Consider the following 24153-nt stretch of genomic DNA (forward strand, 5'->3'; position numbering starts at 1 on the left):
ACAGCTTTTGTCACTTCATGCAAGTAATTTGCTGTTTTATTGCATTCTGCAAATCAGACCTCATTCATATCTTTCCCACTGCCTTGCTTCTATTACAGATACTTGAATGGGAAAGAGGTGAGGGTAGTGCCTACATAATCTGACCCTCCTTCCAGTATCTGGCCTGTTGGTTTCACACAGCTTTGGTTTTCATAGTAATTCCACGACCTGTGAGGACAAAAAGCATTGTATGTTTTAAAAAGAGAAGCTCAGGGGCATACAGCCAGCTTCTCAACCATGCAGAGCCAATTCCTTCAACATGGGCCTTTGAGGTGCAGGGCTGAATTCCACTAGAATTGACACCAGATATTTTTTGCCAGCCTAGTACAAGGTCCACATTACAAACCAAAGCTCAGAAATTTCTGGAGGAGGTGTATCAAAACTTACTCTGCGAGACTCTGCTGAACCGACTGCATCAGGGAGAAATTTCATCTCCCAGAAGGGTGCGTGCGGCTCATCATTTCTTCCTGGAAACATCTGCAGAGACTTGCTTTTCAGGTAAGGACTCATTACTAAGTATCGGATACATAGGATGAACAAGTCTAGAGAGCTAATGTACAGCATGAGAACTATAGTTAATAGAATTGCATTGTATATGCGATTCAGGCTACATGAGTGGGGTTATAGCTGCTCTTGCCACAAAAACAACAAAAATAAGTAACTATGTGAGGTAATAGATATATCAATTTGCTTCACAATGGTAACGTTTTCACTACCTATATGTTCTCATAACATATTATATACTTTAAATATCCACAATAAAATTTATTTTTAATGTAATTATTGCTTTGTGACACCTCTTTCACTTAAGTGAGGCAAATTAAAGTGCGCATATTGTGTTATGTTCAGAAATACGCAGGCAACTATGCTCAAGGAAAAGGAGTAACTTCCATTTAAGAAACACATATCTGACACCTATTTTGTAAAAGGCAGTTTGCTAGCTACCATGAAAATCCTTAGAAGTTTGTGCTCTGAACTAATAAACGAATAAAGAAAGATTTGAGAGCTTCTTGAAAGCAGGTAGATGAACAGAATACTGAGTGTGTGGAGACACTGGAAACATTACTGTATTTAATCCTGGTCACATTATAAGGGAGGCAGTTTTTTCCTTACACTACTGATGAGAAGGTTGCTGCCCTGAAAGTGAGAGAGGAAATAAGTAGATCAATAAGACAATAACACAGACAAGATTTATTTAAATTATACAGAAAACAAATTTTACTTTAAAGATTTAATCTACAATTGTACTACCACCATTTACTTATTGATTCCTATTTGCCTTTGTTCTCTCTTAAATTTGAACTTTATGTGTTGTATGTGAACTGTTTTGTGTCCTATATTTTCTCATTTTATTTGAACACTCTCCCATGTGTCTATAAGTATTATATATTATGTCTGTATGCATTATGTTAATGTCTTAGGGTTGCATCACTCTGTTGGATCATTTTATGCTATCTTCCCCTATTGAGGCAGATAGAGATTTTGTTCAGGACTTGCTTATGTTTGTGTGACTTTATAAAATTCTGTTTAGAGTTTTTGTTTTGTTTTGTATTTAGAGACCCTCTGTTACCCAGACTGGAGTGCAGTAGTATGAACATAACTCATTGGAACATTGAAATTGCTGTGGGCTCAACTGAGTCCAGGGTTGGATTCCACTGGAACTGACATCAGAATTTTTTGCCAACTTAGTACAAGGTCTGCACTACAAGCTACAACTCAGAAATTTCTGGAAGAGTTGTACCAAAACTCACCCTGTGAGACTGTGGTCAGATTATGTAGGCAATACTCTCTTACTCTCCTTCCCATTCAAGTACCTGCAGTAAAAGCAAGGTAGTGGGAAAGATCTGAATGAGGTCTGATTTGCAGAACACATTTTTTTTCCTACTTACACAAAACAGCAAATTACTTGCATGGAGTCATGAAAGCTGTTAGAATCTTCCCACTTTAGCCTCCTGAGTAGCTAAGGGCTACAGGTGTGTGCCACCATACCCAACTAATTTTTATTTTTGTAGAGGTTGTGGTCTTGCTGTGTTGACCAGGCTGGTCTCAAACTTTTGCCCTCAATTAATCCTCCCTCCTTGGCCTCTGAAAGTGCTGGAATGACAGGTATAAGCCACCATGCTCAGCCTAGAGTTGTTTTCTTCTTTTAAATTGTTTTCTTTGGACGAATTTCCACTTCTGTAATAACTGGACCAGGATCAAAGATTCTGGAGTTTACGCCCAGGGATGCTACTCATTGCCCAGTGCTGCCAGCTGCCGTGGTTGTGTCAGATTTCCTGGAAGAACCTCAGCCTCAGTAGCTTTCAGTTTGCCCCAACCAAGCATGAGAGCCATACTTGGTTGTTAGTTTGTAAGTACATCCTTAGAGGGCGGTTCCAAACTTTACTCTTCAGAAAATACTGTAATATCACACCCCACAGACTTGGCATTAAACTCTATTTTAACTCTACTTTATAACTTCCTTAGGAGTTGCCTCTAGAGAAAAGACAAGATTAGCCTTTAGGAATGTTATGCTTTTATCATCCTAAGACCCTTAGATAAGAGATATGGTCTGGAGTTTTCTTTAAGATATAATGTAGTACAAAATAGCTGGAAACTTTTCTCATGTCCAGGATATATTATGCATTTAACATATATATGTTTACTGAATGAATACATTAATGTCTCTATACTTTTGGAAAGTGGAGTGATTAGACAGACAAATTAATACAAGCATTTCATGTATTCAATCATTTGTTACTTACGTATTGAGGGCCTACTATGTGCCAAATACTGTGATAAGAATTACTGATAAGAGAATAAGTAATATGAGCTTCTTGCCTCACAAGAATTCAACATCTAGAAAACAAAATGAAATTTGACTTTAAAACATCATATTGAACAGCATAAATATATATGATATTTATCAATTGAAAGAAGAAAACTTTAACCCAAATAACAAGTTATATAATTGAAATATGCATAAACACTTATGAAAGTACAGAAAAGGGAGTGACTTATTCAGCCAGACATGAGAGACAGTGAAAAGAGCACTAGGGATAATAGGCTGTACAGGTAAACTTGAAGGGGTAAGTGGAAGCTTAATTTAGAAGGCAGAGCTGAAGTAGGAAATTTCAAACTGAGAATAAATGTAGAAAGACCAGAGGAGCTAAGCAGACACTGTGTTGAAGAAATGCACTGTGGTCCTACACGGTGGACAGTAGCAACAGAAGAGGCTAGAAGGGTAGACTAGAGTCAGACGGTAAAGGGAGAATCCATGGGCTAAGGTATTAAGGTAGTTTCTTTTTATATATGCTCAGATGGGTAATTAGCCAGACTCTAGGGACTTTTCTTTTCTTTTCTTCTCTCCTTCCTTCCTTCTTCTTTTCCTCTTTCTTTCCTTCTTTTTTTCTTTTTCTTTCTTGCTCTCTCTTTGTCTCTCTCATCTGTTTACTCTCTCAATGAAGCTCCCCATTGGCCTCCTTAAGCTCCAAAACCTCAGTAAGCTCAATCAGTGAGAGTCCTTGTGCTTTGATTAGATTCCATCTCCTAAACTTCAACCTGAAAACTGCCATCAGATAATAAGCTGGTGCAATTCTAGGACTCACCTTTTCTGTTTTCCTTTTCTCAGAGATCATAGTTCTTTCTGCATGTCCTGATGTTCAACATATGAAAATTGTTATTGTTTTAGGTGGACAGGTAAATTCAAGTTCTGTTGTCCTCTCTTGGCTGGAAGCACTGTTACTGGTAGTTAATTCTTATGGGTCTGCAGCAACCTCAATTCTCTCCTTAGAAGAATTCAGCTGAGGGGCATAAGGTGGAAGGAGAGACTAAGGCAAGTTTTAGAGCTAGAGTGAACATTTTTTAAAAAGCTTTAGCCGGGCGCGGTGGCTCACGCCTGTAATCCCAGCACTTTGTGAGGCCGAGGTGGGCGGATGACGAGGTCAGGGGTTCGAGACCAGCCTGACAAACATGGTAAAACCCCATCTCTACTAAAAATACAAAAATTAGCCAGGTGTGGTGTTGCGTGCCTGTAATCCCAGCTACTCTGAGGCAGGAAACTTGCTTGAACCTGGGAACTGGAGGTTGCAGTGAGCCGAGATTGCACCACTGCACACTGCACTCCAGTGTGGCTGACAGAGTGAGACTCCATCTCAAAAAAAAAAAAAAAAAAAAAAGAAAGGCTTTAGAGCAAGAAGGAAAAGAACTAAAGTGAACTTGGAAGAGGGCAAAGTGGGTGACCTGAGAGATCAGGTGAGTAGTTTGAACTTTTGCCTTGGAGTTTTACATGTTGGCATATTTCTGGGCTCTTAGGTCCATTCTCCCCTGATTCTTCCCTTGTGGTGGGTTGTCCACATGTGCAGTGGCCTGCTAGCACTTGCGAGGTGAGCATGTGCCGTATGTTTACTGGAACTGTATGCGTGCTCATTTAAGGTGTTCTTCCTTTACCAATCAAATGTCCCTAGAAGGTCACATACCAATTAAACTTCACCATTTTATCCCTGAATGCACATGCTTGAGTCCACTCGCCCAAATCCTGAGATATCAGGAAGCTGCTGATCACCGGTTTTAGGTTCTCTATCTATTGAGAGACTACCTTTGGCTGGCACTGGCTGTAACCAATTATTATTTTAGAAAGTCAATTAACAACCACCTGATCATCATCTGATGGTTGCCTGACATTTCTTGGGGTGAGTGGAGCCCTCATGACTTGGGTACATTATGCTGCCAACATACTTTGGTGCTGCATGACTTGGATATGTTCACCAGTGGTAAGACACCTCTACATCTCGCCTTCTTCAGATGGAGACATTCAACCCCTGTACGATATTTTCTTCTCCCTTTTCACTCTCCTGCTTACTAACCAATCCCAGGAACAATTCCTGTCAGCCGCAAGTGGCTCTGCTCCCCGTGATTGATCTCTCGGTTCACCCTGATAGGTGGTTCATGGGAGTGGGAAGGACCTTCGGGCCTGCACTGAGTAGAAGTGAGGAACTAATGGCCCTCCTGAACAGGAGGTTTGTGAGAGTGATAGGGCTAAAGCCTAAAAGTGCAATGCCTGGGATTTCCTCTGCTTTTTCAACTAAAAATGACTCTTTCACAAGAAGCTGCACCCTCTATCTCCTGATTTCTCTGTGTGATCTGAAATTGTCTTGCACACCTACCAAACTGTCTGGCTTGAAGACAAGTCTGACTCTTCTTTCACTTCACATGTCACGTGACTTCTTAAACACACACTTCCTGTTATTCATGCACCCATGGCTCTTACTGCATTCGTGCAGCAGCAAAGGCATGAGCTCCCTTGCAGATCTCCCCTGAAATTTATACATGTTTTTATCCTACAAGCTCGGATGACCTCCAACCCGCTCCCTATCTGTTGGCACATTGCCAAAAATAAAAAAGAGACACTAATTGAAACCCCAGCTCTGCCAGTGTCTTATGACTTAACATATGCTTTTTGTTCCTGTTACAACCCAGAGCTAAGTTTTTCTGGTGTTTTTGAAACAGTTTGCCTTCCTGCATAGGGCTGACACTTTAAGGATCTCACTTACTTCCTTTTCTTTTTTTTTTTTTTTTTAAGTCAGCACCTCTTTAGGGGAGGGAAAATTCTTCTTTTATCATTTGCAAGTTCTTGCCTTAAGTCCCACGTCCTCCAGAGGTTCCTCCTTTGTGTTGAGGGCAACAAAACATTGCCCTCTCAAATCCAAGGGTTGCTGTTTCTGTAAGCATACGAAGACTTTTCATGAGTGTTCTTCTCGCTTCCTCCTACTTCCTCCTGTAGTCTCCATTTCTCTAATCACTCCTACTCCCTTCTCAATATGCATCAAGACCTTCAAGGTCATATTTAAAGGGAGGGAAGTCCAGCCCTCTTATGGCAGTTAACTGAAAAGCTTCTCTTCTACTTAAGGAACACACAAAATGATAATCTGAGAAAAGAGATAATCATTTTTATTTTTGGCTTGAATGCTTTGAGCAAGAATCACTATAAAGTCATGGAGACAAGGATATAGGCCAGCCCGGCAGGTGCAAGAGACCCATAGGACAGAGATGAAGGTTGGTCCCAGGCTAACAGATTACTATTAGAACAGAGATAAAGATAAGGTTAGAGGTACAGGGTAACACCAGTTCTTTCCAGAACCCCAAGGATGAACAGGAGGCCTACTGTACACTCCAGTGTCTCCTGTGTTCTCAAGTGCGCAATCGTAACGAGATAGGACCAAGGGTAAGGGTACATGGTAAGACCAGTTAATCTGGAACCTTAAGGATGATGGGGATGCCCCTTTCAGGATAACAGGAAAGTAAGAAGGGGCATATTCTTTCCCTTTTTCTTTTCTTTTTCTCTTCTGTTTTCTCTTCATAGATGGGTAATCATCTCCATAAAACAGGTTATGACACGCAGATATATACCCCCAAACTAGGAAAAGTCTGAGTCCCCAAAACCTTAAAACAAAACAAAACAAAAAAACTAGTTTTTCTTTGGCTTAAATACTAATACTTGGCCTAAAAATGAAATGAGAGAAAATTACAAAAGTCAATCTTGGAACCCAGTGCCCTTATGCAGGAAATTCTCAAATTAGCCTTCTCAGTCTTTTATAACCAAGAACAGAATAAGGAGAACAGGACTAAGAAAAAGGAGAAATGTAGGAACCAGAGGCAAGGATATTGTCCTCTCAATATTCAAGAGTCACCCTTCTACAGGGGACCCCTAGGTTGCCCATCAGTGAGACATGACAAAATCAAAATCCTGCCCCTGTCCCCCTTGAACCTGGCTGGATACTACTGCCCTGATGGCTAGCAAGAGGCCAAATCCACAGAACCACCACTGCTACCCCTCTGTCAGCAGGAAGCAGTTATAGAAGACTGACTTTTGTCTATTTTCCCCAAAGAATTGGGGTCTTGAACTCATGGTGGGGGAAATGTTACACTAGGTAGCTAGTCAGGCATACACAGGGCAGGAGAAGGCCCCACATCCCACACCCCACACCCAGATATATCAGGCAACCATCAGGTGATGGTCCAGTGGTTAACTGTCTCTCTAAAATAAAAATTGGTGACAGCAAGTGCCAGCCAAAGTCAGTCTCCAGATACACAGAAAAAACCTGAAAACGGTGATCAGCAGCTTCCTGACAAGACCTCAGGAGATGGGCAAGTGGGCTTAAGCATGTGCATGCAGAGGCAAAATAGCAGAGTTTTACTATCATATGACCTTCTAGGGACATTCAACTGCTAAGGGAGAATGTCTCAAGTTAGGATGCATACAACTCCATGCTCACACTACACATGCTCACCTCTCACATGCTAGCAGGCCTCTGCATATGTGCACAGTCCACCCCCATGGGAAGAATCGGGGCAGAATGGACACAAGACTCCAGAAGTATGCCTACATATAAAACCCAGTCAAAAGGTCCAACTGCACACTTCATCTCTCAGTTCGTCCACTTGGCCCCTTTCCAAATGCACTTTACTTCTTTTCCTTCCTGCTCTCATGCGTTTTAATAAACATTTACTCCTGCTCCAAAACTTGCCTTGGTCTCTCTTTCTGCCTTCTGCCCCCTCGGTCAAATTCTTTCTGTTGAGGAGACAAGAATTGAGGTTGCTGCAGACCTGTACAGATGCACCACCAGTAACAGCAACAGTCTTTTCACTGATGTTCTAAAATCACGAGGTTACCTAATTATAGAATCACGCACCAGACCAGTTTTAATGCAACACCCTCTCATAGCCCTACCTTCACTTGGAATCTACTTTGCTCTCTTCCAAATATCGCAGTTCTAAAACAGAACACAGTGACACAGCATCTTTCTTCATTTTTCAGGTAGTTGTGATGTTCTGGAATGTTTAGGTAATCCCAATTTGACGCAGCTAGTCAAATATGTAAAAATGCTATTTTTATATTACCTAGTAATTTCTACAAAATGTACCACAGATCCTAGTTTAAGGCTTAGAGATGGAATTAGCTTCAAAGTGTAAGGCTTGGTGAGAGTCCAAGTTTTGAATATGACCCAGTAATAATTTTTGAAAGGTTAATTGTTTATATTTAGACCATGTCAGAATGCCCTTTATTAAAATGCCTGTATAAAAATATCATGCAATATATAGGACTTTGGTTCAAGTGGAGAGAAAGAAGAAAAGGAAGAGGAGGAAAAGAGGAGTGGTGGTAGTAATCGAATAAATAACAAATGTTCAGTGCTTACTGTAAGACCGACACTCTACTAAGCACATTGCAGGTATTCATTCCTTTAATCCTCACAAAAATTCTGAGTGATATAGTGCTATTATCCCATCTACCTTTGAGGAAACCAAAGTACAGAGAGACTAAATAACTTTCCCAAGTTTACACAACTCATTCCCAGAGGAGTCAGGAGAATCACTGATAGCAACTAAAATTCAAAAGATATTATGTGTATTTAAAAATGTGCTTTTTAACCTAAAGTGAAACTAATGGCTGGAATTCATCAAAGGGTAAGAAAAAAGATCTGAAAAACTCAGAGAAAGATCCTTGAGTTTTCCACCAGTCTCATCTTCTCTTGGATTTGCTGAGGACCGCAGTTGAAAGGCACTAAAGAAAAACCTGGTCATTAATACAGAACTTGCTACTCTTGTTTCAGAATCTCCTCTAGCTCTTCTCACTCCTGTAACTCCGTGATGTTACCATTACAAGGTGCCCAGATGCTGCAGATGCTGGAGAAATCCTTGAGGAAGAGCCTCCCAGCATCCTTAAAGGTGATAATGGAAAATTCTGAGAGGAGTAAAGAAGACAAACTTGCCGTGAAAGAGGAGGGAAAGGGATTGACATTTATGATGCACCTATTTTGAGCCAGGCAGTATTTCATGTTTTCTCTCATTTAGTTTGCCTTACCTCTCTACAAGATGTTTACTACCATGTCCATGTTGCTGATAAGAAAATGAAGACTCAGTTAACGAATTTTCTCAGTATACCACAAATACTGAGTTGCAATGCAATGATATGAACATAGTTATGCCTTAGTCTAAACACTACTTTTGCTCTGTGCTGACTCAAAAAATTACTTCCTTGCTCCTGTCCAAGAAGCATTTAATAATAACACTTGAAATTTGCTCAGAGTTCTACAAAGTTGGCTGAGGCTGCATATTAATGTTTAACTTGTTTATTACAAAAGGAAACTTGCCAGTGAGAGGTTAACCAGAATGAGTCTTCTTTGAAATAACAGATCAATTTATATTTTAATGTAAATTTCCCAATTGCTCTGAATTTAAGGCATGTCGAGTTACTTTAGGGCTAGCTCCCAATATCCCTCTTAACCTGGTATTAATAATTAGAGGTCTCAGAATTAAATAAAACATATATATGTTATATATATATGTTTTACATATATTTTTTATATATATGTAAATGCCTACATCCAGAACTATGCAAGAGCAGTTCCAATGACAGAGTCAGATTCTTGTCTGTGTATATATATATTTAGCAACCAAATGGATATGGCTTACTCCAATGGAACTCAAGTACAATTGTTCATGTGTATGTGTGTGTGTATCTCTTTAGTGGACAATTATTTTTACATTTGTATTGTTTTGGAAGACATTCCTATATAGTGCATACATTTCAGATAAATACATTCAAATTACCCATTCCCTAAATGATTTGCTATTCCCTTTTCAGTATAAAGGAGAAAATATTAGCATTCTTTTATTTGTGATTATATAGTTTGATTTTCATTCATTAGAGATGAATTAATGAGACAACAAGCCTTATTCTTTATTTATTAACAACACAATATGGCTTCAAGTAAACTAATCCAAATCTAAAGTTACCCACCTTTCAGCTCCTACTAACATTAATCAAAATTACCTAATATTTAAGTGCCTTCACATGACAATCTTTACGATCCAAACAACCTCCCAGAGAGATAGAATATTTTTCTTGGAAGGCATATTAGTTAGACACTGTATGTATACTTACTTGAGGTATCTTTATGATTAGTGGCTACTTTAAAAAATTCTCTAGGCTAAACATTTTTTTCAATACTCTGTGATGTAGAATTTTCTGCCTTAAATTTCTCCTTATTCCTTGTGTTAAGTGGATCCTAAACATTCTGAGAAAACTCTAGATGTTTCCCAGTGATTCCTTCTTGGAGCTTCTCTGTGGTGAGATAAGGAAGCCGTCATGACTCCTCCCTTTCATGAGGAAATAGCATTCCTCCTCTTTGGTTGCATACTAAAAGACATACATTTTCCCCTAATGGAACTCTAAAATTTTTTATGCCACTTGCTTTTGATGGAGGTGTATAACCTAGAATTCACTATTACTCAACAATTAATTGAGGCCTAGTTAAGAAAATGTCCATCCATTCTTCTGAGTGTTAGATATAAAATGCATAAAGATGTTCACTACAACTGATTCAACTGATAACAGCTGCCTCACCATGTTCTGTTCACTAGTGTGAAAGGAAAATATCTTGGGCCACCAAAATCACTAAAGAAAACTCAAGCTGGAAACTGCTTAGGGCAAACTTGCCTCCCATTCTATTTATTCAAAGTTGCTAAGATAGATGCATATCTGATTGCCTCTCTGGAAAGGCTAATCAGAAACTCAAAAGAATGAACTGTTTGTGTCTCACATATCTGTGACCTGAAAGCTTTCTCCCTGCTTCAAGTCTTCCTGCCATTGCTTCAAAATGTCCCTTGTTTCAGTATGTCCCACCTTTCCAAACCGAACCAATGTACTTCTTATGTGTATTGATTGAGGTCTCATATCTCCCTAAAATATATAAAACCAAGTTGTACCCTGACCTCCTTGTGCACATGTCATCAGGACTTCCTGAGCCTGTGTCAGGGGCACATCCTCAACCTTGGCAAAATAAACTTTCCAAATTAACTGAGACCTGTCACTGATTTTCAGGGTTCAGATTTTGGTAACCATGGGGGGATTCTGAGTGGAGATGCCCTGACCTTTGACAAATCTCCTATCGGTCCTTGGTACCAGCATGGCTACCTTTATGGCTCAAACTAATAGGACAATTTGCTGAGGTCTGCAAGCACCCCCTCCAGAGAATCCCTGATCTCCCCTGATCTGGTCAAATTATAAAGTTTATTTATTCCTAATTAGATAGGGAGGAAGGTCTCTTTGAAGAGGAACCTCTACTTTACTTTTTACACGACTAAAGTTAGCATTTAACAACTACCTAGGGTTAATTTCTGCTTACAATTACAGTGCTCAGAAATCATATAATTTGTGTGATCATTGTTAGTTCTGCTTAACATTTTTGTTCTTTGTATTTTTCTTGGTCAAATCGAAAGGAGAACCCTAAATTATGAGGAACAAGACCTCTGATGTGGGAGGAAAATGGCTAGCAAAAGAAAAAAAAAGATTTTGAATTTTAACTATTAAAGCGGCTTTATTTACATTATAAGGCCACCTTTTTGCCAGCCAGACCAAACTGAAAGAGCAATGGCTGTACTTCTGAAAAAGCAGCATTTTGTCTTAACTGAAATATTGTAATAAGATTTTTTAAAAAATGTAAGGAGCTCAATTGTTAAAAGTCAGCTTAATTAAAAAGCTAACATCCAAGATGTATGTGTGTATGTGTTCATGTGTGCATGTTTGTATTTGGAAGGCCTTCATGTTTTTATTTTTTGTTTATTTTTCTCTCCTAAGACCTTGTCTATTTTTGTGCAAAAGATTTTTTTTTTTTTTTTTTTTTTTTTGCTTCTCAGTTGACTGAATTCTGTTTTCACCTGATTTTTTTAAACTAAAATAGTTATTGCAACAAAGGCTACTTGGGTATTTAAGAAAAAAATGAAGTTTAATTTTATTTTTAATTTAGCTAAAAGAAAAATAAAAACAACTTCTTCTAGCATCACCAGACTTTTTCTCTCTGAACCTTATGATGTAAATTTTACTATTTGATTTTCACCTGAGTTGTTTCCTTTAATGTGCAAATTTAAGACTATTTATCTGACAGCTTCCTAGAGTTTTGAAACAGGTTGCCAAGAATCTGAAATTCCAAGATAGAAAAAAAAAGGGGCAGGGGTCTTTATAAATCTATAAAATGTACTTCCATCGGCATGTCTGATTCATCTTTATATGTATTTATGTGTTGTGTACAAAATATTTCACTACTGAAAATATATAAAAGAGCTCTAATTAATCAACTTAAAGAAAAAATAAAAGTGCTTAAATTAGATACTAAAAAAGACTAGTCAAATGCTTTTTCAAGTTTATGTAACTTAAATAAAAATCTTTAATAAATAAGCTAGCTTTAAAATTTTTGGTAAAGAAATAGTAGAAATGTCTTAAGAATTCCCCAGCATACATTTTGTTTGCATTTATTAATCAAGCAAATTTCATACTTATCCCTGCCAAATACTATAAGGTGTCAATGTTTGGCATAGGGGTTACATAACTATAAACCCAGTCCCAAACAGGATGATCATTGCTTGTGTAATTTTTAATAAATAAGACATTGATATGGGTTTAATGAAAATAACTGCATCTTTAATTTAGTAAGATTACCATAACTTCTAATCTGTGGGTTTAGGCAGTCTGGTCCACAGTCAATAAGGAGCTTTGTTTGGGGAAAAGACTGTTATTCTCTTTGTTTCAAAGCTAAACTATAAACCAAGTTCCTCCCAAAGTTAATTAGGCCTACGTCCAGGAATGAATGAGGACAGCTTGGAGGTTAAAAGCAAGATGGAGTCAGTTAGGTCAAATCTGTTTTCACTGTCTCAGTTATGATTTTGCAATGGTAGTTTTATAAATTTAAATCATGAATATCACAGTTTTCATAAATAATCCAGGTAAACAATTAAAATAATTGGGGTAATGTAATGGGATAAATATTTGTAAGCAAACTGGTCATAATTTAGCATATGAAATTATATTAAATTAAATAGACATTTCCTTAGTTGGGTATCTTCCCATAAAAGTATATTGTAGGAAAATATTCTTGCTAAAAAGCAAACAAAAAAAAACAGTGCCTTTTTTTTTTTTAAAGAGGTGAACAAGTTTTTTCCAATTCAAAGCTTATTTAAAGTTTATATATAAAACAAGGTAAAAGGGACTAGGACAAAAAAAGATACAAAAAAGCTATTTTTAAAAGAAGGGTTTTTTAGGTAAAAAAAAAAAAAAAAAAGCTTAAAGAGAGATAATTTTATGTAAGACAGAATCTTGTGTGGTAAATTTAATCCTAAAATAAAATAAGTAGTTGTTTAAAAAGGAGGGATGTTCAGAACAAACCAAAAAGTCCAAGCATGTCATGAACAATCGGTGTAAGTCACAATAAGAGGATTTATGTATTAAAAAAGTTTATATAATCAAGTTGTCATATTAAGTTTTCATTTGCTTAGAAAAAAAGTGAGATAAAATCTTTTTAATTAAGATTATTACATCCATGTATCTTCCTGTATATGCTTTTAAGTCCTTGTAACATTGAATCACAGAATTTTAACTCCTGCGTCTATAAAGAATACCAAGTCCTGCTAAATTTTAAACACTGACAGCAATTAAAGCCTCATCTTCAGGCCCTGTAGAAAATGCCAATCAAAATAAACTGCATTCCTGAGACACTGGGCAATAAATTAAAGCTATTCAACTCCTCAAGGCCCAGGGACTATTGTGAAGGAGCTGGGCATGTAAGAGTATAATGGCTGATTTTGAAAGACAAAATAAGTTTAGCTTCTGTATAAATTAATCATTAATGTCAAAGGAACATTGATGAAAAACCAGTATATAGACCCCTGTGTCAGATTAACAAGGTTTTCTTGAAGCATTAACTGACTCCTTAATAAAGGTTATGAGGTTCAAGGAAGTTACATTTTATAATCCAGATTAAATTTTGTAGACTGTTTACAAATTTGGAAAAACAAATGTAATTGGCTTCATGCTGTTTTTATTAGGATGTCTTATTAAGAAAATTAAATTTCCTCTCTCAAAACATGAAGGTTTTCACTGCTTTTTGAAGTCTTTGACTTTCACTTTGGTTAAATAAATGACTTCACAATGACCTGTAATCCTATTTTGTAATTTCAAGTGTTTTAAACTTATATTTGACAAACTTTCCAAAATTGAATATAAATTATGTCTTTTTCTGACGTAATTCTTTAAGATAGTAGGTTCCCCTAAGTCCAAAAATGACACAATTTGGCTTATTTGGTACAAAAATTATACAGAAGGCATTGCCAAATATGAAATGATGTTTGGTTTTCTTTGGGCTGTATTTGTACAAATATGTTATTGGTATGTGTTCCAAAATTATGGGAAACTCCTGTAATTATAATATAATTTAGTATACATTATCAGTAACAATCATATTGTGTGCCACAGGGGTAAGAAATTTTCTTGTCAGTTGTGTCTTTTGACTATGGCTGCCTTAAACCTTTTTTTATCCATGGAAAATTATTATCTTGTTTTGGTGCTCTTTAGAAGGTGGTTTTATAATCAGCTATAAAACTCCAACAAGTATTCTTAAATGCAAGTTTCTGATAACTTTGGAGATTGCAACATCACAATAGAGAAAAAACTTTCAGGACTCATAGAGAGATAAAATGTTTATGAGTATCAAACAAAATAGGAATTAACTACATGGACTGAACCAATCTTTTTAACATTTTATTTAAAATGTTTGCTGATCCTTTGTTTTTCAGAGTCTTAAAACTTTTCTTTTGAGCTACTGACAGCTTTTAACAATTTAGTATACTCCTATGAACAAACTGTGGAGCATATTTGTTTCTCTCTACCAGATTTCTCCAGAATTTGGAAATTGTGAGTATTCCTAACTTATGGCAATACATTTATCTGCATACGTGCAGTAAGAATCTGTTTTCATTTCTAACAGGAAACAATTGGAGAAATTGGTTATTTTATGATGACTTTAACTGCTTTTCTTTAAGAAATCAAACTTGACTTATGGAGTTAATAAAGCCCTTGAGAAAAAAATGGCCTTATATTTTGTGTACGCAGTCCCTGTACAGGGTTTCTGAGTGTGGTAAGTAAAGAATGTCACTTTCTGACAGGCACAGAAGCCCCAGGTTTAATGTGGAACCTCAAGAGGAGAGGAAATTCATTCAACTCATAGGTATTTGATGGCACAAATTCATGGCTAGGCTTTGCTTTAAAAAGTCTGATCTGAGATTCCTCCTATGGAACAAAGTTTCATCAATGCCAATTTAAAACCTATATAAAAATAATTATTCTTGCTGCACTGTATACAAATAATTAGGCCAAGTATAATAAAGCAAACTAGTCCTACCATAATTTGTTTTTAGTAAAAATGGGAAACTGGAGAGAGAAAAAAATCTGTATTTCAAAACTATAGTACACCTGTTGTTAGATTCTAGTTTTGCCTGATGTTATTTTTCAATTTTTATTATTTTCTACAATTTGAAATGAATTCTATTTTTCTTGGCTACAAGTCTTCAAAATAATGTTTTAAATTTATTTTTCTTTTTTTTCATTTGTCCAAATCTGAAGTCACTGAAAACTAAGCTGTGCTTTCTTAAAACCCTACAAACTGAAGCCAAACAACTTAAACTTCAGAAAAAAATAACAGCAACCTATTTACATACATAAGCCACTTTTAAAGCTGCCTATTAATATATGAATTTTAGAGTAATGCGGCCTATATCTATTTTTCCAGGATTGTTCTTTTGTTTGTTGTTGTTTTTTCTCCCTTTCACTGCTGTTTTCTCTTCACAGGACATGAGACTTCACAATCTGCTAAAAATGAGCTTTTGGGACCTACCCATCTAGAAATAAACTGTCCTAGCCATAAGATATTAAATGAAACCTGAGACCAGAGGCTCATTTTATTGTAAAATGCTTTCTCCGAAAGACTGTACAAAAAAAAAGGGGTGGGGGATATGAAGGGAAAATATCTTGGGCCCCCCAACCCCTAAAGAAAACCCAATGTGGAAACTGCTTAGGGCAAACTTGTCTCCCATTCTATTCAAAGTTACTAAGATAGACGCATATCTGATTGCCTCCTTTGGAAAGGCTAATCAGGAACTCAAAAGCATGCAACATTTGTGTCTCACCTATCTGTGACCTGAAAGCTTCTTCCCCGTTTCAAGTATTCATGCCCTTGCTTCAAGATGTCCCACTTTTCCAAACTGAACCAGTGTATTTCTTATATATAATGATTGAGGTATCGTATCTCCCTAAAATGTGTAAAACCAAGCTGTACCCCAGTCACCTTGGGCATGTGTCATCAGGACTTCCCAAGGCTGTTTCACGGGTGTACACTCAATCTTGGCAAAATAAACTTTCTAAATTAACTGAGACTTGTCTTAGATTATCTGGGTTCACACTAGGTTTGGGGTTCAGTAGGACTAAAAAGGAGTTTTAAGGGCCAGGCGCGGTGGCTCAAGCCTGTAATCCCAGCACTTTGGGAGGCCGAGACTGGCGGATCACAAGGTCAGGAGATCGAGACCATCCTGGTGAACATGGTGAAACCCCGTCTCTACTAAAAAAATACAAAAAACTAGCCGGGCGAGGTGGCGGGCGCCTGTAGTCCCAGCTACTTGGGAGGCTGAGGCAGGAGAATGGCGTAAACCCGGGAGGCGGAGCTTGCAGTGAGCTGAGATCCGGTCACTGCACTCCAGCCTGGGCGACAGAGCAAGACTCTGTCTCCAAAAAAAAAAAAAAAAGGAGTTTTAATAAATTAGGCCACAACAATAAGAAAAAAATAAGTTTCACATATTTTCATATTTTGCAATGGATATTGTAGTGTAAATACATTTTAACAGGCCCCAGGTACAAATGTTTAAAAATGTAACCATATTTTGCCAAAACTGTACTAAATTTCTATATTAAGCCTCCACTCATAGCTGAAAACAGAATTAATTCAGATAAACTCAGACTTAGTCAATTTAGAAATTTTTTCACCTTCATTCTCTAGTCTGACATCAGTAGTTCATGTGCGATAGGGGGCAGCCGGAGGGAAATATACTGGTATAGTTCTATCATCTATCCTTGATGGAAAGCATTCAAGTGCACAGCACCTTTTTGGTGTATTTACATGCTGGTATCAGCTGAAGCTTCATGTTCACAATGGTCATGAGATCTATGCTGACATCTACTACTGCATACCACAACCCCAAAATCATAAGGACACTTACTGTCTGTGGGGTTTATTCTCACTCATTCTCACATCCTACCCTCTCTTGCACCCCTCTCTCTCATTAGTTTGTCCAACAGGGCAGGGGTGGGGATCTAAGACTGGATCCAGGCTAGGGTTCCCCAAGCTTATTCTCTTGAGCAATAGGCTATAGTCTCCGCTGACTGATGAGAATTCAGTTAAGCTCTCCAGAGAGTTATATGGAAACAATGCTAAAGAGTTTTAAACATGTATATAGCCTTTAAACCAGCAATTACTCTTCTGGATATTTTAAGAAAATGTTAGGTAAGTATGCAAAGATTCCTGTGAAAGAACATTCTATAAAGAATTATTTATTTAAGTGAAAAGTTGAAAACAGTATGTTTGTGACTAGAGAAATAGGTACACAATATGTTCAGTGATGAAAAATAGCAAATATCAGTAATTTTATTATTGAACCAAAGTATGTTTAATCTAAAGGCTCTGGTGGACAAGTGACCTGATTTTAATACAGTGGTTGTCTGCCCTCTGTGTGTACAGATAAAAAAATAGCACAGATTGTTTGACCTAGATTCTCCATTTGGCTACTTTGTATCATAAAATGTCATGATTTTATAGAAATAATTATTGTCCTAATCAAGCAAGAAACTTTGCTGTCTTTTTCTAATAAACCAACCCTCTCAATTTCTTGGGATCCTGCAGGTTTATGGAACCGTCTTTCACATAAACCATGGAAATCCATTCAATCTGAAGGCTGTGGTGGACAAGTGGCCTGATTTTAATACAGTGGTTGTCTGCCCTCAGGAGCAGGTAAGGTTTCATGTGTGAATATTCTTCTACATTTATATTAGCTGTGTGCCTATTACATTCTTAGCGATATGGTAGAGCCAGGGCATACAGAAGTAAATCATAGGGATAGTCAACAAGTCCCCATCCTCAAGAAGCTCAGAGTCTGGAAGACAAGATAGATCAACAGATAAATTAAAATTCCGTGTGAACTATACGAGAACAGAAGATAAACAGGATACAGAAATAGGCCAACTAAAACCTGATTAAATTATGGAAGTCAAAGGTGGGGCTACCAGATAAGTTCAATATACTTCTTGGTGGAGATGTCATCTGAACTGGATTTTGTAGGAAAAATATGTTTTTTGTCAGGATTACAAGGAAAAGTGGACATTCTAACCAGGGAAAACAGCAAGGGCACAGATATGAAGTTGTAAAAAAGGGCAATGAGTTAGAGTGACTACTGTATTAGTCCGTTCTCATGCTACTAATAAAGGCATATCAGAGACAGGGTAATTTATAAAGGAAAGAGATTTAATTGACTCACAGTACAGCATGTCTGGGAAGGCCTCAGGAAACGTACAGTCCTGACAGAAGGGGAAGCAAACATGACCTTCTTCACATGGTGGCAGGAGAAAGAATGACAGCTGAGAAAATGGTGAAGCCCCTTATAAAACCATCAGATCTCATGAAAACTTACTATCACAAAGACAGGGTGGGGGAAACCACCCCCATGATTCAATTATCTCCATCTGGTCCTTCCAATTACATGTGGGGATTATAAGAACTATAATTAAAGTTGAGATTTGGGTGGGGACACAGCCAACCCCTATCAACTACAAAAAGCAAAACTATAATGCTAGAACTTCTATACACGTTTGAGGAAACACTTAAAAATTATTGAAACTAAACAACACATTTCAAGATAAAAATGCGTAAGCTTATTTCAAAACATCAGAAAACACAAATATACTTTTAATACTAATAAAGTTATTTAAAAATCACTTTGTTGTGGGAACACTTAAAGTCTACTCTCTTAGCAATTTTAAAGAATAGAATACATTGTTATTAACTATAGTTACAAAGTTGTACAATATATCTCTTGAACTTATTCCTCCTATTATAACTATTATAACTGAAGTTTCACATCTTTTGACTAACAATTTCCCAATTCCTCTCCTTTCCCCCACCTTACCTGCTGATAACCACCATTCTACTCTCTACTTCTATGAGTTCAACTTTTCTACATTCTACAAACAAAGGAGATCATGAGGTACCTGCCTTTCTGTGTTTGGCTTATTTCACTTAGTATAATGTCCTCCAGGTTCAACATACGTGAAGCAATAAATATGCTAATTACCCTGATTTAGCCATTTCAAAATGTATACATATTTCAACACAACATATTGTTCATAAATATATACATTTGCCAATCAAAATTTAAAAATAAACAGTATATGAAATGAATAAATTTATGGTATGAAAACTAAACCAAAATAAAATTATTTGATATTTTAAATGTAGTCTCAGGCAACAAAATGTGTCAGTGGTATCATTGCTGACTTGTGAGTGTGTTTTTTGTGCAACATTTTCCAACTTTTTAAGAAGTTTTTAAATTCTTTTATAATTATAGTTGTGGTAATATTTTTATCCACCTTCTTCCTACAAATAATTGTATCTGTCATTTACTAATTTGAGGAGCTCTTTCTGAGTTAGTGGATTGTTTTGTTTCTCTGGAACTGCAATTGGTTTAACCGTTATATTTTTCAAAGAAGGCATTTTGATTTGGTTTTTAATCTTCTTTGGTATCAATATCAGGTTTCATACTGCCATGGTCATAGTTTGTGTATTCTGCAAGTATTTGAACTGTAGTAAAATTTATTCCTCCAACATAAGCTTTCCCTTGTCAATTACCTCTCTCTTCCTCCTGTTGAGGATGATGGTGGTAAGAAGAATGCTTTCTAAATGGTTATGTCTTTTATTTGAAATTTTAACGTGTTATACGGATAATGAATAGTATTGTTCTGGAATTTTCCAATATAAATTGAACAGTTGAATCTTTGATCTTTATCTCATTATTTAAATAATTCAGAAATAATTATATGCATATAAACCCAGTTAGATAAAGGAAATAAGTTCTAATGTTTGACATAGGGTGACTATAGTTAACAGCAATGTATTGTATATTTCAAAGTACATTGAAGGAGGACTTGAAATGTTCTCAACACATGGAAATAACAAATATTCTGGGGGATGAAAACTGTGACTTGATCACTAAACATTCTATTTACATAACAGAATATTACACATACCCCATAAATTTTTACAAATATTATGTATCAATAAAAAAGAAATAATTGTGATCTACCAATATTTTATTACTTAGAAATATCACAGTATAAAATTATATGTAATCATAAAATATAAGGATGTGTTTTATTTCCTTTTTCCTAATGATAACAGGATATGACAGATGATCTTGATCACTATACCAATACTTACCAAATCTACTCCAAAGACCCCCAAAACTGTCAGGAATTCCTTGGATCATCAGAACTCATCAATTGGAAACAGCATTTACAGATTCAAAGTAAGAGGAATGGGATGTGTGCTGACTCACTTATGTGTCCTGAGCAAGTTTTCATGTGACTTATACCTCCTTCCTCCAAGCTCCAGACTCCCAGCCTGCTGTCAGTTTTGTTACTGTGTGGTAACTATACCTGTAAATGGTGGTGGACAGTGTGGGAAACCCTAAAATTTGCAAAGAATGGGCTTCATAAAGGGAACCATAGTATAATTCCTTGGTACCAAGGATTTATGACACATTTTGCAGCTGTATCCAGACCTTTTAGGGTGATTGGATGCTGAAGAAGAGCCTTCCCTCTGGCCTTCTATTCTGGTAATAAAAATGACAGCTTATTTGGCCATAGAATACTTCCCAGATCACCCAGAACAACTGTCATGGTTCCAACTATGCTCTCTGGAGATTCCCTAGGATGGTATTTGACTGTTACTTGCAGTGTAATCTTAGTTAAGTGATTTAACCTCTCTGAGATTATGTTCATCATATATAAAAATGAGGAAAATAATGTTACCTAACACACAAGGCACTGAAAAGATTCAATGAAGGTGACTAGGAAATGCTTAGCATAATACTTGGACATGTTAATGTTTGCTGCATAGCAAACCTAATAATTCTGTGAATCAACCATTTGGGCTGAACTTTGCAAGGCAGTTCTTCCACTGGTCTCATCTGGGTTTACTCGTGTAGCTGTAGTCGATGGGTGGACCATGGCTGATTGCTCTTACATGGCCTCACTCACATGCCTGAATGAGAGTTCTGTTGTCAGTTCATGACAGCTGGTGACTGTGGTGATAGCATGATGGCAACATGTATCTTTAGCAGACTGGCCCAGGCCTGTCTTAATGGTATTGGTCTTAATGTAATTGGTCTTAACCAGGAGCAAAAACAAAGGGAAAGCCCCAATGGGGCAGGCACTTTTAAGCCTCTCCTTGCATTAAATTTGCTCTTTCTATTGATGAAAGTCGGTCAATGTGGCCAAGGTAAGTTGCAGTGGAGGAGGGGACTATCCTGGGGAATGGATACCAGGAGATATGGGCAAATTGTGGGTCATTGCCTCATATTACTACACTAGGAATGTAGCTTAGTAGATGTTAGCTACCAGTTTTTATATTTATCTAGTAGGATTATCAAAACTACACAATTACACAGCCCAGAAAATGTGGTTCCAGTGCAGATACTGCTGTTAATAACACAATCGTAATTGAATCCATCCCTAAGCATGTTTTCACTTAGGTAAAACAGAAAAAATTACACAAATCCTTACTGTTTGAAATGCTTGTTCCCTGGTGCTGTAAAGAAATAGCACTTGAACATAAATTTAATTTCCTCAGCAAGGTCATTTTTACTTTCTGCAGAAAGGGTACACTCACCAGCAATTTTGCCATGAGAGTACACTGAACAAAGGAGACAGGGTTATTTATAATCTGACATGTCCACCCTACTGCTGTGTCTGGTTTCCATTGGCTGGAATGGGACCTCACATTCTGTATTTGTCCCAATTGACTAGCAAATTAAAACCTTTTAAAAGAGGTAAAGGCAGAGGAGAATGAAGGAAGCAGGAAGTAACCTGTGGAATGCTGAGAAAGGTAAAAACATCTCCAAATAAGGAAGAGGAACAGGCTATGACCTAATGCTTACTTGGACCAGTATAAGCATACCAGGGTAAATATTTAGGCTAAACTGTGGGAGCTAAGAACACAAAGTACATTGATTTCTTTATTATCTTCTGGCAGATATCTAAGAATGCTAGCACAGGTCTTTGAATAAAGTTTGCTTCTAAGAGAAGTTACTACTTATTCTTAGATGGGGAGGGAAGTCTTTTTGAAGAGGAATCTTCACTTTTTACATTACTATGTGACATGGGTCATAGTGGTAGCACCAAGCCCAGAACCAAGATTTTATGATACTAAATCCTAGACACTTCTTACTCCACTGCAGAACTTCACTCTAGAATATACCTAAACCATTACATCTCTGTTTATCCTACCATCTAGGTTCACAGCCCAGCCTGAATGAGGCTATACAAAATCTTGCAGCCATTAAGTCCTTCAAAGTCAAACACGCACAAAACATTCTCTATATGGCATCCGAAACAGCCAAGGAACTGGCTCCTTTCCTACTGGAATCAAAGACTTTATCTCCCAGTGGTGGCAAACCCAAGGCCATGTGAGTTTGATAAAATGCACTGTATACCACTCACAGCTCTCAAGCAACCTCCCAACTTCTCTCTCTGCATTCACTCTGGCCTTCCTACAATCAATGTTGTACAAAGAAATCAGAATTACATTTTTAAAAAATTTAACTCAGAACATGTTTCTCCCCTGCTTAAAAGACTCCACCATCTCCCTTCTCATCTAGAATAAATCAGGTCTCTGGCTACCACTTGGACCTTTATTGCCCTTCCTGCTTGCTTTCTCCAACAACTCTGACCTTCACTCTGTTCCTCTTTCATCACAAGCTCATCTATATTCCAGGACTTCACATTTGTTATTTCTTCTGTCTACTCTGTCTCTCAAGACAATAGAGGTCACAGCAAATACAAACCTTTATACTAATGGATTTTGTTTTCTTCTTGGACCCTCTATAGCAACCAAGAGATGTTTAAACTCTCATCCATGGATGTTACCCATGCTCACTTGGTGAATAAATTCTGGTCTTTTGGTGGTAATGAGAGGAGCCAGAGATTCATTGAGCGTTGCATTCAGACCTTTCCCACCAGGTGTCTCCTGGGGCCTGAGGGAACCCCTGTGTGCTGGAATCTAATGGACCAGACTGGAGAGATGAGAATGGCAGGCACCTTGCCTGAATACCGGTCCCAGGGCCTTGTGACTTATGTCATCTATGACCACGCCCAGAATTTGGCCAAACTTGGCTTTCCTGTCTATTCTCATGTAGACTACAGCAATGAAGCTATGCAAAAAATGAGTTACACACTGCAACATGTTTCCATTCCCAGAAGCTGGAACCAGTGGAACTGTGTGCCTCTGTGATGCCAATCCTGAACATAAGACAGCATTGGGCAGGTCTGGGCATGTAATTGGAGGAGTGGATGGTGGATGAAAAGAAAGAATAAATTGTAATCAGCAGTAAAGGAGTGGGCACTGTTTGGGCTCTGGGGAAGCAGTGTGACGTTCAACAGGATCGCCATGGTCCCTGCATTCACAGGTTTCTCAGTGGGAAGCAGGCCCAGGTCCTCTTACATTTAACCTATGCAGTTTAGCTCCCCACATTTCCAGGACCTCTATGACACTTCATCAGATGCATATTGCTCCAAATTATTTCTCCTGGAATCCCTGGTTCCTCGGTTTCAAGACCCTTGCCAGTTTTTCTGGGAGCTAGGAAAAGGTGAATAGTATTTTCTGAGCACTGTGATTTCTTTCTTTCCCTTTCTAAAGTCTTTCCCTTGTGATCAACAAGTGGACTCTCCTTAATAGGTCTTTAGAGATTATCCTCTCCTGTTATTGCTACTTTACAGGTACATTAAATATACTAGACACAAATATATATGGGATATTAGGCTAAATACAGTATACATGATATAGCAGGGAATGTTACTAGAAGAAATACCAACTGATGATATCCTATCCTCTCCCAGCTCCTATTACAGGAAAAAAGATCCAATGTTATTTCTAAGGATGAGCTTCCAAAACCCACCACAACTCTTAAATAATAAAGTTTTGTGTTTGATTG

General features: G+C 37.4%; 1 protein-coding gene across 1 annotated transcript; it reads left to right on the plus strand.

The window, feature by feature from the left end:
• The first annotated feature begins 328 nt into the window (after positions 1 to 328).
• GLYAT (glycine-N-acyltransferase) lies at positions 329 to 24153 on the plus strand. Its single transcript, XM_010386363.2, has 6 exons — positions 329 to 537; positions 8628 to 8742; positions 17796 to 17903; positions 20343 to 20469; positions 22458 to 22629; positions 23051 to 24153. Exons 2-6 carry the CDS (start codon positions 8665 to 8667, stop codon positions 23451 to 23453), a joined length of 888 nt encoding a protein of 295 aa, XP_010384665.1. The 5' UTR covers positions 329 to 537; positions 8628 to 8664; the 3' UTR covers positions 23454 to 24153.

This window comes from Rhinopithecus roxellana, chromosome 15 (assembly GCF_007565055.1).
Source record: "Rhinopithecus roxellana isolate Shanxi Qingling chromosome 15, ASM756505v1, whole genome shotgun sequence".
Taxonomy (NCBI): Eukaryota; Metazoa; Chordata; class Mammalia; order Primates; family Cercopithecidae; genus Rhinopithecus; species Rhinopithecus roxellana.

Excerpts from the sequence above, each read along its gene's own strand:
- GLYAT (XM_010386363.2), top strand. The coding sequence starts at position 8,665 with ATGTTACCATTACAAGGTGCCCAGATGCTGCAGATGCTGGAGAAATCC. Across the intron at positions 8,743-17,795 it reads GCCTCCCAGCATCCTTAAAG|GTTTATGGAACCGTCTTTCA; the intron begins GTGATAATGGAA and ends GGGATCCTGCAG. Across the intron at positions 20,470-22,457 it reads ACAGCATTTACAGATTCAAA|GTTCACAGCCCAGCCTGAAT; the intron begins GTAAGAGGAATG and ends CCTACCATCTAG.